At 41.1% G+C, this 13,839-nt stretch overlaps 1 protein-coding gene across 6 annotated transcripts in view; it reads left to right on the top strand.

Annotated features, from left to right (window-relative positions):
- Positions 1 to 3,399: 3,399 nt before the first annotated feature.
- The window catches only part of CDKL3 (cyclin dependent kinase like 3), a 36,978-nt gene continuing 26,538 nt past the window's right edge, over positions 3,400 to 13,839 (top strand). For all 6 annotated transcript variants that reach the window (XM_043490814.1, XM_043490816.1, XM_043490815.1 and 3 more), the window contains exons 1-6: positions 3,400 to 3,553; positions 7,074 to 7,259; positions 9,645 to 9,839; positions 10,596 to 10,774; positions 11,942 to 12,054; positions 13,620 to 13,759. In XM_043490814.1, coding sequence (XP_043346749.1) covers positions 7,095 to 7,259; positions 9,645 to 9,839; positions 10,596 to 10,774; positions 11,942 to 12,054; positions 13,620 to 13,759 — 792 coding nt within the window. In that variant the 5' untranslated portion in view covers positions 3,400 to 3,553; positions 7,074 to 7,094. The remainder of the gene's footprint in view (positions 3,554 to 7,073; positions 7,260 to 9,644; positions 9,840 to 10,595; positions 10,775 to 11,941; positions 12,055 to 13,619; positions 13,760 to 13,839) is intronic.

Raw genomic sequence — 13,839 nt, forward strand, 5'->3', positions numbered from 1 at the left:
GTCATTTAAAATTTAGGTTGATGTAGCCACATCGCTCGGGTGTGAAAAATCCACAGTCCTGAATGATGTAGCTATACCAACCTGACCCTTAGTGTGGATGTTGACCTGTCACTTGTTCCCTTACCTGCTTGCTTTTGTTTCCTGCTACCTATATACTTGAGGAGGAGTATCAGGCCCTTAATTATTTGTAACCACTAATGCAGTATTTTAAAAACACCTGTGTTCGCTAATAATGGTATTTTCTTATTACTAGGTGAAGCAGATTCTAAACTAAAGCTGCTTTGTGTGCTTTATTCAGAGATCCCATTGTGCTAGCTGCCATGCAAACATATAGAAAGAGATGGTCCCTCCCCCAAAGAGTTTATAATCTAAGACCCCCATCCTGTAAACACTTATTCACATGCTTAATTTTAAGAATGTTTATATTTCCATTGTCCCAAGACAATGGAACTGCTCACCTGCAAGTTAGGCATGTTTGCAGGGTCAGGGCTGAATATAAAGAAACTAAAATCTTATAAATCATTGTAATGGAAGACAGAAAGGATCTATTAAGTTAGTTAATGCGAGTTCATCCTTGTTAATGCTGGTGTATCATAGGAAATAATTCCCTCTGCCCATGTGCTAAGTGTCCTCTCTTTCAAAATTGCTCCCCGACTTCCTTCACTTTTATTGTATTGCTGGTCATCTCTAATTCTCTCGTGTACCTGGCCTTCAAATTGTTTATATTGTGAAAATTAAATTATTAATTCTTCAGGGGAAGGACATTATCCAACTTTGCGTTTGTAAAAGCCATGCGCACATTTGGCCCTATATAGGTAATAGATAATAAAATAAATGATAATAATGTTAGTTTAGCAAAATTAATTTACTTCAATGTTGTTAATATAGTGCATACCCTTGCTACCGAAAACGCTGTGGTGGCAGTGGAGATACAATTCAGATCTCCTGTGCCAAAAGCATAGTTCCCTACTTCTTGAAGGGGATCTTCACTACATTAGCGACTGGCAGAGTACAGTCTATGATACATAGCTGAGCACTTATGATTCCATCCAGTAGAGGGCAGTGGTATCCATCCACACTGGCTAGTTCATGACTATATTGCACAGTGCTTTGTCCAAAATCAGTCATACTGTGATCATATCATATGGATTAATTTTAACTAATTAAGGGATATTATATTTTATCCTGAGATTAAAGATACATTTTAATTAATTTATTTTCTTAGAAAAATAAAAACAAAGGTTTGTGCATTTTCTCTTTCAGGTTATATATATGTCATACTAGGTGGATTATGTGGAGGGTTTTTTAATCAAATTAAATTCATTCTGGGTTGTGGTTTAAGTTAAATCACAACTGCAATAGTCAAAGTATGCAGTTAATATGCATGTGATTTTAGGGTTTCTCTTACCATTCCCTGGCTATGAAGATTTACCAAATCTTGGTAACCGAATCTTCAGTAAATAACGAATTTTTGGTATTTACCAAAAACCTCACTGCAGTAGTCAGTCATTTTAGACATGTCTGCTGATATTGTTCTCCTGCAGTACATTGTTAAATAGACTTTAACTTGTTATTGCAGTTACATCCTATTGTATTTCACTAAGGACATTTTAGTTAAAATATTACTTTCACTTTATCATATACTGTTACTCATCATGCAACACTGCATTACAATGATTCATTATAAAAGGTTTCAAATTAGAATTTTTTTCTTACATGGTCTCATATATTTAAAACATCACTGTTTTTTTTTTTCATTCATGAATGTGCAGATTAACACTGTAATGGCTAATACAATTGTTTGGTTTTAAGTCAGTTATTGATTTCTAATTATTTTTCCCCTGAAAAGGGATAACATTTGATTATGGCAGAAATTTAATCAAAGTGTCATATTTTCAGACAGTGACATTATTTTTGTTAAAATCTTGAATAGCTCTCAGATTATAAACAAGACATTTTTATAACATATCCTCAAACAGAAAATCTTCTTACATGCAGAAATAAGGGATTTCTGCCCCTTAATATGCCTTATGAATGTTAGGAAATGGCAATGAAGCTGAACTGTTTGTTTACTTTTATATTTGTTATGGTATTTCAAACCCCGCAAAACTTCATTTAAAAAAGTCAGGTACTAGGGCCCTGTTCCTGCAATGTCCCTGTAGAGCGTATAGCAGGATCAGAGCCTCAGTGACAAGACTGAGTGACAAGACCTATAATATCATCTACATTCCAAGCACCTCAAATCAAGGAAATGAATAATCAAAGGCATCTGTCATAAACTTTTTTTTTCTTTTACAGTAGCACCTAGAGGCCCCAGCTGAGTTTGAGGCCCCTTTCTGTTAGGTTTTCTACCAACACATAGTGGGAGACAATCCCTGCTCCAAAGGTTTACAGTGCAAGGGACCAGAATGTGACCCATTCTGTACTCTTCTAAAGGGGAATAACTGGATACAAGGATCAGGATTAGCCGCTTCTGCAAAGCCGCCACTAGTAGCGGATGTGTGGAGCACCAAGGACTGTAGGTTGTACCAGATATAAGGTTTGTGCTGGATACCCCTCCGCCTCCCAGAACCAGAGGGAAACTGGGAGCCAGATTGTGACTGAGTCAGTTTCCCAGACAGCTTCTGACGCAGCAAAACAAAGCAATGATTGGGCCGTAAACGGAGGAGGTAAAGGCTGAGAAAAGAATTATAACATGCTTCCTCTCAATATATTAACATAACCATAACCCCATTATTCTTACCAAGCCCAAAGAAGTTGGTATTTTATCACAACCTTAACTCTAACCTCTGGATCAGGGGTAGGCATCCTACGGCACGTGTGCCAAAGGCGGCAGGCGAGCTGATTTTCAGTGGCACTCAACACTGCCCGGGTCCCGGCCACCAGTCCGGAGGGCTCTGCCTTTTAATTTTAAAGGAAGCTTCTTAAACATTTTAAAAACCTTATTTACTTTACACAGGTAGATTAGCGGGAACCGTGCCTAGGATGATCCGTCCGCAGCAAACTCGCACAAGACTGCCCCAGGCTCTGAGCCTGACTGATGTGCGAGCACATACAAGGTTGAGGGGACACGCGTCCTTTCGCCGAGGCTGCGGGAGAGCAGGGTGTCCGTGCCTACCCCGCGCGTGGGCAGGGGGTGTGACACGCATGACCGTGCTCCTGCCCACGCTCTGTGTTGCTTGCCAGTGACAGGCAGCTGCGTCGCTGTCGCTCCCCCCGAAAGCCCAGGACTCCCCCCTTTATTGTGCCAATCGCCGGCAGCCACCCACCCCCAGCTCGGTTCCAGAGCCCCAGCCCCTGCTCTCCCCCGTCCCCATTAACACCCCCAGCAGCCCAGAATTCTCCCCGCCGCCGCCGCTACCGCCGCCCAGGCCCCCGCGCCTTGACGTCACTTCCGGTCGGAGCGCTGTGAGGTCACGGAAGCACCGCGGCCCGATCCTGCGGGCGCTGTTGCTGTCGCTGGTGGTTGCTGTGGTAACAGGGCTCGTGCGGGAGAGGCGTGCCGAGCGGGGATAGACGGGCCCAGCATGGAAAGCGCGCTCGAGCCGGTCAGGTTAGCTCAGGGAGGGGGGGGCTTGGAGCTGCCCGGGCCAGGGGGAGAGCCGAGGGGGAGGCAGGGGTGGCGGCAGGTAGCTAGGCTGGGGGTTAGGGGGGTTGGACTGGATGGGTAGGCTGGGGCTGGGGGAAGGGGCTGGGCGTTACAGGGGTTGGACTGGATGGGTAGGCTGGGGCTGGGGGAAGGGGCTGGGGGTTAGGGGGGTTGGACTGGATGGGTAGGCTGGGGCTGGGGGTTAGGGGGCTTGGACTGGATGGGTAGGCTGGGGCTGGGGGAAGGGGCTGGGATTGGGGGGTTGGACTGGATGGGTAGGCTGGGGCTGGGGGAAGGGGCTGGGATTGGGGGGTTGGACTGGATGGGTAGGCTGGGGCTGGGGGAAGGGGCTGGGGGTTAGGGGGGTTGGACTGGATGGGTAGGCTGGGGCTGGGGGTTAGGGGGCTTGGACTGGATGGGTAGGCTGGGGCTGGGGGAAGGGGCTGGGCGTTACAGGGGTTGGACTGGATGGGTAGGCTGGGGCTGGGGGAAGGGGCTGGGGGTTAGGGGGGTTGGACTGGATGGGTAGGCTGGGGCTGGGGGAAGGGGCTGGGATTGGGGGGTTGGACTGGATGGGTAGGCTGGGGCTGGGGGAAGGGGCTGGGGGCTAGGGGGGTTGGACTGGATGGGTAGGCTGGGGCTGGGGGTTAGGGGGCTTGGACTGGATGGGTAGGCTGGGGCTGGGGGTTAGGGGGCTTGGACTGGATGGGTAGGCTGGGGCTGGGGGAAGGGGCTGGGCGTTACAGGGGTTGGACTGGATGGGTAGGCTGGGGCTGGGGGAAGGGGCTGGGGGTTAGGGGGGTTGGACTGGATGGGTAGGCTGGGGCTGGGGGAAGGGGCTGGGATTGGGGGGTTGGACTGGATGGGTAGGCTGGGGCTGGGGGAAGGGGCTGGGGGTTAGGGGGTTTGGACTGGATGGGTAGCTAGGACTGGGGCTGGTAGCTAGGCTGTGGATTGGGGGTTGGACTGGATGGGTAGTTAGGGCTGGGGGAAGGAGCTGGGTATTACGGGGGTTGAACTGGATGGGTAGTTAGAGCTGGGGGAAGGGGCTGGGATTGGGGGGTTGGACTGCATGGGTAGCTTGGGCTGGGGGAAGACTGTGCTGGGTTGGGGTTGGTGGCTGGTCTGGGCAGCAGGAGATGTTGCCTTGGCTTGGGAGCTGGCGGGAGGTTGGGGGATTGTTGCTCTAGAGCATCAGGAGCAAGGGCTCAAGTGATTGAGTTTTTCCATGGTCTCTCTGGGATTCAGGGGGCAGCTGTCATCCAGTCAGGGCCCTCCTCAGGTGTGTAATAAATCTGACAAGGTGTGGAATGTAACTATCCTCTCTCCATTTATTGCCCTAGTAATTGGGAAGAAGGGAGGGTTTGGGCTCTTCCTGAGGAATCGTGCCCCCGTGTGGGGGAAGTGCAGCTACTGCACTAAGAAGCTCAATATAAATTCCTAGACCGTTAGATCAGGGTTTCAGGGAGGATTTGGTACTCTTTTTTTCAGGCATTGTGGGTGTGTGGGCAATTCCTGGGAAGAGTTTCAGGTGACCCCTGTAAAAGATTCTGGGCAGAGTCCCATAGGGTAGCTAAGGTTTGTCTGAATGCTCAAGAAGAACCTGCCGCCCATAAAATGACATAGATTATTTCTTAAACATTTCCAGATCACAGAGTTTGAGCAAGTGAATCATAGTGTTATTCTGGCTTGCTTTCACCACACCCCAATAAATGTAGTGATTTTGATCTCACAGACTAGTCAGTGAAGGAGTTGTGATTTTCTCATTCTTATGCCCCTTCCTCATTTGTAGGTAGAGCAAATTTTGTGTCAGAGTAGCAGCCGTGTTAGTCTGTATTCGCAAAAAGAAAAGGAGTACTTGTGGCACCTTAGAGACTAACAAATTTATTAGAGCATAAGCTTTCGTGAGCTACAGCTCACTTCATCGGATGCATTTGGTGGAAAAAAAACCACAAGTACTCCTTTTCTTTTAGCAAATTTTGTGTAATCATGTAATCAGTGGTACAAACTATGTAGAGGTCAAATTATTCTTGCCGTGGTTAAACCTCTATTTCTTGTAATAGTTGTTCAAAAAGTTAATCCTATCTTATGCACCTATACTATATGAAAAGAGGATAAACTTTTTAATAACTAAATCTGGTGAATAAATTTATCATGAAGTATGGCTAAATTAAAAACTTGTGGATATTCAGGAATCCCAAACAGAGATTATAAGGGAGGCCCTGCTCTCTGACCAAAGGAGTTTCCAGTGGACTGATTTTGATCAACACTCTTTGGACTAAAAAGAAAAGGAGGACTTGTGGCACCTTAGAGACTAACAAATTTATTTGAGCATAAGCTTTCGTGAGCTACAGCTCACTTCATCGGATGAACAATGGGGGAGGGGGAATAGTTTTACTTTGTGTAATGACCCATCCACTCCCAGTCTTTATTCAAGCCTAAGTTAATTGTATCCAGTTTGCAAATTAATTCCAATTCAGCAGTCTCTCGTTGGATTCTGTTTTTGAAGTTTTTTTTTGTTGAAAAGTGGCAATTCTGTAATGGGTCATTACACAAAGTAAAACTATTTCCCCATGTTTATTTCCTCCCCCCCCCCCCGTCTCCTCCCTGCTGTTCCTCAGACGTTCTTGTTAACTGCTGGAAATGGCCCACCTTGATTATCACTACAAAAGTCCCGTTCCTCCCCTCCCCCCCACTCTCCTGCTGGTAATAGCTCACCTTACCTGATCACTCTCATTACAGTATGTATGGTAACACCCATTGTTTTATGTTCTCTGTGTATATAAATCTCCCCACTGTATTTTCCACTGCATGCATCCGATTAAGTGAGCTGTAGCTCACAAAAGCTTATGCTCAAATAAATTTGTTAGTCTCTAAGGTGCAACAAGTCCTCCTTTTCTTTTTGCGGATACAGACTAACATGGCTGCTACTCTGAAACCACTCTTTGGACTATGATTTTGATTTCACTGTTGGAATGAACTTTCTGAAATATGTTAAATTTGACTTTATTTAGGTTGTTCAAAAGTCTTCTTGTTGGTCATTTTTTGTCTTACCTTTACATTTTTTAGAATTGTATAATGATTTGAATATTATCGCACTAACTTTGCCTCTTATATTGTTCATGGTTTCATTGTTCGTTCCTTTCCTTTTAATGAGAGTTAAATACAAAAATTATTTTAAATGTACTGCTATTTAGGGAGTTTCTAGATATTGTCTATAAGACCAATTCTGCAGTTGACCACTTGGTTGAACTGGGAATGCACATTTGAGAAAGGACCTGATCCTGCCGTCCAGTCAGACTATTATTGTTGTTACTGGGATAAATTTCACACACAAAAGTAAATATTTTAAATGTACAATGTAGTTATTGCTGTCTGTAGGAGTAATTCACCTTGCTAATGTTGTCTGCAAGTTGTTCTTTAGTTTTCTTAAACATATAGTTATGCCTCAAAATAATTTTTAACATTTTCTCTTTCTATGAAGAAATAAAAATCAGACTGGAAGATGGAGATGTACGAGACCCTTGGCAAAGTGGGAGAGGGGAGTTATGGAACAGTAGTGAAGTGCAAACACAAGGAAACAGGACAGATAGTAGCCATTAAAATATTCTATGAGAAACCAGAAAAATCTGTCAACAAAATTGCTATGAGAGAAATAAAGTTTCTAAAGGTTTGCTTCTTTTGCTTTAATCATTTTGTAACTCACAAGCGTAAGTGCTTGGAAATAAAATTTGCATCATTATTGGCGTATACCTATCACTCATGGGCTATTAACCTCATAAAATAACCAAGAAAAAGCATGTTGTTTGACTTGTTTTATTGCCAAGCCTTTTAAAAAATAAAGTGAAGATAAAACTTGTGGCTGTGATTTTAAAAGAAACTTGATAAGTGAAACAGTCACTATTTAACATATTAACCTCATCCACCTTGTCTCTTTAATATTTAAAACAGTAGAGTGCACGGATGTGAATTTTGATGGGCTTTTAATTTGGCACAATTTTGCAAACCATTAATCCGATGTGTAGTCCTATGGACTTCTGCACTGGCACAAAAGTCTGCTGACGTCAGCTTTTGATGCAGTTGACATGGATAAATTTATCATTTCTTTACCCCTTGTCCCCAGAAAATTGTGTCTCAATCTATTGCTATACATGGCAGTTTTGCTGAAGGTTCTGAACTGTAAGAGAAATATAAAACAGATTAACCTCTTTCTACCAATCTACATACATATTTGACTTACAAAATTAAAACATTCCCCATTTTTAATATTGGGTTGGGAGTCACAGAGTCCCATGCTTAAGTCTGTCAGCGATTTACCATTTGACTTCAGGTAACTCATGTGCATTCTCTTTGGGACTAGATCCTCAGCTGCATCAGGAAACTGGGTAGGAAGAGCAAAAGTGGCTTTTATGACTTTCCAATCTAAACTCCAGGTTTGGAGCTTTGAGTGATTGGTGCCTGGATCCAGCAGACCCGGGGAGGCCATTCTGGGAGATGCACATCACCAGAATACACCAGTACCCAGGTCATACCACTTTCCCCAAGCCCTTTCTCCAGTACATTTTCTACAGCCTACACACCATCACCACAGGGGTGTGATGTAGTCATTATCCCAGTTCTGTGCCACCTAGCAACAGAGGAGGAATCTGTGGCTATTCCCTCCCAGAGATTCCCCAGCATGATTTTGTGGCAGTGAAGGGGTTTTCTACTCCCCTACCTACCCCCGAAACCAGTGTATTCATGGGAGGCCAAAGAAGTGCATGTGGAGGATCCTGCAAGAAAATTAATGCAAACATAATGTATTATGTTTTCTTGTTAAACATGTTAGAGATGGTTTGGGGCAGATTCCTGTTTGACCTGGCTTGCCCTTTTCTCTCTCATACAACCTAGTGTTTGCAAATTCAAAGCCTGAGATTTAAATTTACTTTTTATAGTTGAATGACTGGGTCATAAAGTCTGACTCTCAGTACCAACCCCACTCATTGCCCTCACAGGACGTTTATTTTTTAATTTGATCCTTATCAATTTTTAATTAAGACTTGCGAAAGTACAAAAAAACAGATTCTATGGTAAGGGCCTGATCCTCCAACTTGTATAGAAGTCAAGGGGAATAAAGGCTCTAGTTCTAAATCTAGACTAATTTCCATCTGCTTTAGTAGTATTAATCTGAATGGATGCCTCTGTAGCTGAGAATGTAACCCGAAATTATTCCAGATGGTTATAATTAAAAAGTTTAGACACATCATCTTTGTAGTCCATTCATAAACAACTTAATAAAACTTTAAAAATACTAAAACTAGAATATAAATAAAAATAAAATATGGAGCTTAATGTGAAATGGTGCACATTTTTAACAATACCAGTTTGACATGAGGTTTTGCATCTTTAATTGATCAATGCAAATAAAGTGCATGTGCAGGAGTTTTTCTTACCTTCTCTCAGTCAACCATTTCAGTTATGTTATTCCTGGCTTACACCACTGTACCTGACAGCAGTTTTTGGTTCACCATTAGTGAGCTCTGACAAAGGGGGGAAAAGTTCTAGCTTTTGTACCACAGCAGAAGCTGATTTTCTGGGGACTTGAAAGTCTGTACAGCATGGATTTTTTTTCTTCTTAATTAGGTCCAGCGGTATCAACAAAGTTTTAGCAACTCACTAGAGTATATTAGCAAAAAACAATGAGGAGTCCTTGTGGTACCTTAGAGACTAACAAATTTATTTGGGCATAAGCTTTTGTGGGCTAAAACCCACTTCATCAGATGCATGGAGTGAAAAATACAGTAAGCAGTATAAATATTACAGCACATGAAAAGATGGGAATTGCCTTATCAAGTGGGGGTTCAGATTCAGCTTCATTTTGACAAAATAGTAATAGTTTAAATATTGGGGGAAGGCTGGAGAAGAGGGAATAAGAATTTCTGAGTATTTACAAAATGATGTAAATCTTTCATGTCTACCCTTGCAAGTATGTCTCTTGGTCAAGGAGAAAAACTATCCTAATAGAAATAAATATTGAAAAGCTACAGTAGAATGTTTTATTTCCTCTCACCAACAGCAATTTCGTCATGAAAACCTGGTCAACCTGATAGAAGTATTTAGACAGAAAAAAAAAATTCATTTGGTGTTTGAATTTATTGATCATACAGTTTTAGATGAGCTACAACATTACTGTCACGGACTGGATAATAAAAGACTTAGAAAATACCTCTTCCAGATCCTTCGAGCAATTGATTATCTCCACAGCAACAATGTAAGTACTTCGTAGAAGCTACAAAATAAGGCTAAAACAAAGTGGTGTTATATTTTCTGATTGATTTTACATAGTGTTTTGTCTCCCAGAATTTGAAAATGTTAATTCCATATTAAAAAATTCTAGTTTCATAATAATAGCCTAAATGCCGCCAACTGAATTTTGATTTTTAGAACTGAAACACTTGTGCAATAAAAGATGAAATACTTTAAAGGGTTAGGTACTGTAATTCTCAGGGGTGGGCTGTGTCCACACTGTTTGGATCCAGATCTAAACTTTGGTTCTGAGATGTTTGGGTTATGGGGTTCTTGTCCATTTCTGATTATTATTGCTTTCTTATTAACCTACTGCACTAGTATATCCTCCCGTTTCAGACTTTCAGGGCAGTTTGCTTACAGCACATTGCTCTCCACTCCCAGCTCTCTGTCTTTTTGCAGTTTCTTCCCTGGTCTCCAGGGTGCCTGTTTTTTTTGTTTGCTCATTTCTTTATTTTGAGGGGTGGGTTGGGGTGCATTGTTACTTCTCTTTTTCTCTCTACCGCATACACATTAGGCTGTTGCCGTGTGTAGCAGTAGCAGCCTATGGTCTTCACCCTCTGCAGACAATTTTGAGAATTTAGGACACTGTACTGCTTATTGTGATCCTAAAGTGGAAAAATGTATGTGTTTGTTTCAGTCCATGCTGTGTGAGAGTAATCTTTTTTGCAGAATCCTTTTTATTTATTAAGGTAAATTAGACTTTCCTTCTTTTGTCCAGGTCATACATCGTGATATCAAACCTGAGAATATCTTAGTATCACAGACGGGAATTACTAAACTATGTGATTTTGGTTTTGCTCGTACATTAGCTGCTCCTGGTGATATTTATACAGATTATGTGGCCACACGATGGTACAGGGCTCCAGAACTGGTATTAAAAGACACCACATATGGGAAGTATGTATTTTTATTTACATACCTTATTATTAAACTGGCATGGAGCAGCATTGTTAGAACTTATACTTTTTAGAGCAATATAGTACTATTGACAAAAAGCCAGAAATTAATTTGCTTGTAGGTGAAACAATTTTCATATAAAAATCATGTTAAACCAACAAAAGGCCTTTGACAAATCAAATCTCTAGTGCCTGGACATAGTAGGGTAACGTTAGATGTGTTCTGTCACATATTTTAAAGAGTGACTCTTGCTTTGCTAGAGGAGAGTAAAATAATAACAAAATTCATTCCCAATACCCAGCAAAATGTCCACATATATGGGGTCACATATATGCATTTAAGGCTTGATCTTGAACCGATTGAAGTCGATGGCAAAGCTTTTACTGACTTCAGTGGCGCATAGTCTACCATTAAATAGAATACTCTAATTTTACAGATTTTCAATATTTGTTATATAGTTCCTAGACAGATGGTAATCCTTTAAGTGTTATAACACCAAAAACATCATAATCTTTAATCAGATTAGAGCTATTGTCTGAGTCTCAAAAAGAGGATTAAGAGAAATGTCATGAAACAAGAAATAAAAATATTTGGCAATTTCATATGAGCATGCTAATTAAAGTTCTGCTGTTAAGTGTGACTTTTGGAGAATAATATGCCAGATTCACTCATAATCCATGCTAATGCTACTACGCGAGTTTAAGGACTGTCTTAGTAGATACTGGTTTTAGAGTAGCAGCCGTGTTAGTCTGTATTCGCAAAAAGAAAAGGAGTACTTGTGGCACCTTAGAGACTAACAAATTTATTAGAGCATAAGCTTTCGTGAGCTACAAGTCTCTAAGGTGCCACAAGTACTCCTTTTCTTTTTTGGTAGATACTGTAGTTGTTTTGTAGCTATATTAACTATAGATCTTCATATACAGTTACACAAACTAAAGGAATTTCACAGCTAAGTGCTGCAATATTATTTCGTAATTAATTGTGAAGATATTTTAAAGGGTGATTAATTCTGTGTTATCCTTTTATATTGTCAAATATTCTGTTATTTTAGAGATATTTTAATTCTTTTAAAATTTTTCTTTTTAAAATATCAGCTCTCTTTAAATATGTTTTATCTTAGCATCAGTCTCTGTATTGTTGAGCACTTTGTTCATTTCCTGATCTTAGACCTGTGGACATCTGGGCTTTAGGTTGTATGATCATTGAGATGGCCACTGGAAATCCTTATCTACCCAGCAGCTCTGACCTAGACCTACTCCATAAAATTGTGACAAAAGTAGGTGAGTATTGCTGATGTGTAATGCAGACAATATTTAAGAAAAACATTGACATGTTATATCAATTTGATTGCTGCGCTATATAATCACAGAAATGTAGAGTGGAAGGGACCTTGAGAAGTCATCAACTCCAGCCCCCTGCACTGAGACAGGAACAAGTAAACCTCCTAGACCATCCCTGACAGGTGTTTTTACAGCCTGTTCTTAAAAGCTCCAGTGATGGGGATTCCACAACCTCCCTTGGAATCCTATTCCGGAACTTAACTACCCTTATCATTAGAAAGTTTTCCCTAATATCTAACCCAAATCTCCCTTGCTGCAGATTAAGCACATTACTTCTTGTCTTACTTTCAGTGGACCTGATTTACAATTGATTCCTAGCTTCTTTATAACAGCCTTTAATATATTTGAAGACTGTTTTCAGGTCCCTCCTCAGTATTCTTTTCTCAAGATTAAACATGCCCACTTTTTTAAAACGCATCCTCACAAGTCAGGTTTTCTAAACCTTTTATATATATATATATTTTTTTGCTCTCCTCTGGACTTTCTTAAAGTGTGGTACCCAGAAATGGACACTGTAGTCCAGCTGAGGCCTCACCAGTAGAACAGGACAGTTACCACCTTGGAATATTAGTCTTTTTAGCAACTGCATCACACTGATCATTCATATTGAAATTGTGATCCACTGTAACTCCCAGATCCTTTTTGGCAGTACTACCACCTAGCCAGTTATTCCCCATTTTGTAGTTTTGTATTTGATATTTCCTACTTAAGTGAAATACTTTGCACTTATCTTTATGGAATTTAATCTTGTTGAATTCAGACCAATTCTCTAATTTTTCAAGGTTGTTTTGAATTCTAATCCTGTCCTCCAAAGTGCTTGCAACCCCTCCCAATTTATCCAAGTCATTAATGAAAATACTGAATAGTACTGGACCCAGGACTGACCCCTGCAGGACCCCACTAGACACCCACCCAGTTGGAAAGCAAACCATTCATAATTAGTCTTTGAGTATAATCTTTTTTTCTTTTGCACTGAGCTTCAGACTTGCAGCATCATAAGTCCTGTTTATTTTAGCCTCCTAACAATATGAAACTGTAGGAAGGAGAATTCTAATTGTAAAGATGAGTAAAGACCATTTCATTGTCAGTATCCTTATTCCTGCTGCTGTAATAGTTTGTTGTGATGACATAAAAGATGCAAAGATGGGGGTAAAGCCTCATCATCTGCAGGGTTATACATGTATAAACTACTTTGTGCATCAAACTGAAAATATAATCTATAGTGCAGAACAAATCTTTACTGGAGGGATCTGCTTTTTATGTAGCTTTCCTCTTTGCTATATTTCCCTCTTTACTTCCCCTCCCAATCTAACATTGTTACTGAATAGTTTTCAGCTTTACTTTGAAGCCTAAAGGCATTTCTGCTGAGAGATTTTTAATTAATCTTAGCCATCCTCATGAATAGTAGAATAAGAGTACTGTATATATACTTAATTATATGTATTTAAAATACACTTATTTATTGGCTGCTCACAGTGAATTTTGAAAACTATATTTTCTTTCAGGGAATTTGACACCTCATCTTCAGAGTATTTTTATAAGGAGTCCAGTTTTTTCAGGGGTGGTCCTTCCGGAAGTTCAGCACCCTAAAAATGCAAGGAAAAAGTATCCCACACTCTGTGCATTACTGGCAGATATTGTTCATGTATGTTAGAAGAGGTCTGAGTATCACGCTTGCTGATGATTATTATTTGTAGCTGTGCCTAATGTATAATATCATGTTGT

This window comes from Dermochelys coriacea, chromosome 8 (genome assembly GCF_009764565.3).
Source record: "Dermochelys coriacea isolate rDerCor1 chromosome 8, rDerCor1.pri.v4, whole genome shotgun sequence".
In the NCBI taxonomy this organism is placed as follows: domain Eukaryota; kingdom Metazoa; phylum Chordata; order Testudines; family Dermochelyidae; genus Dermochelys; species Dermochelys coriacea.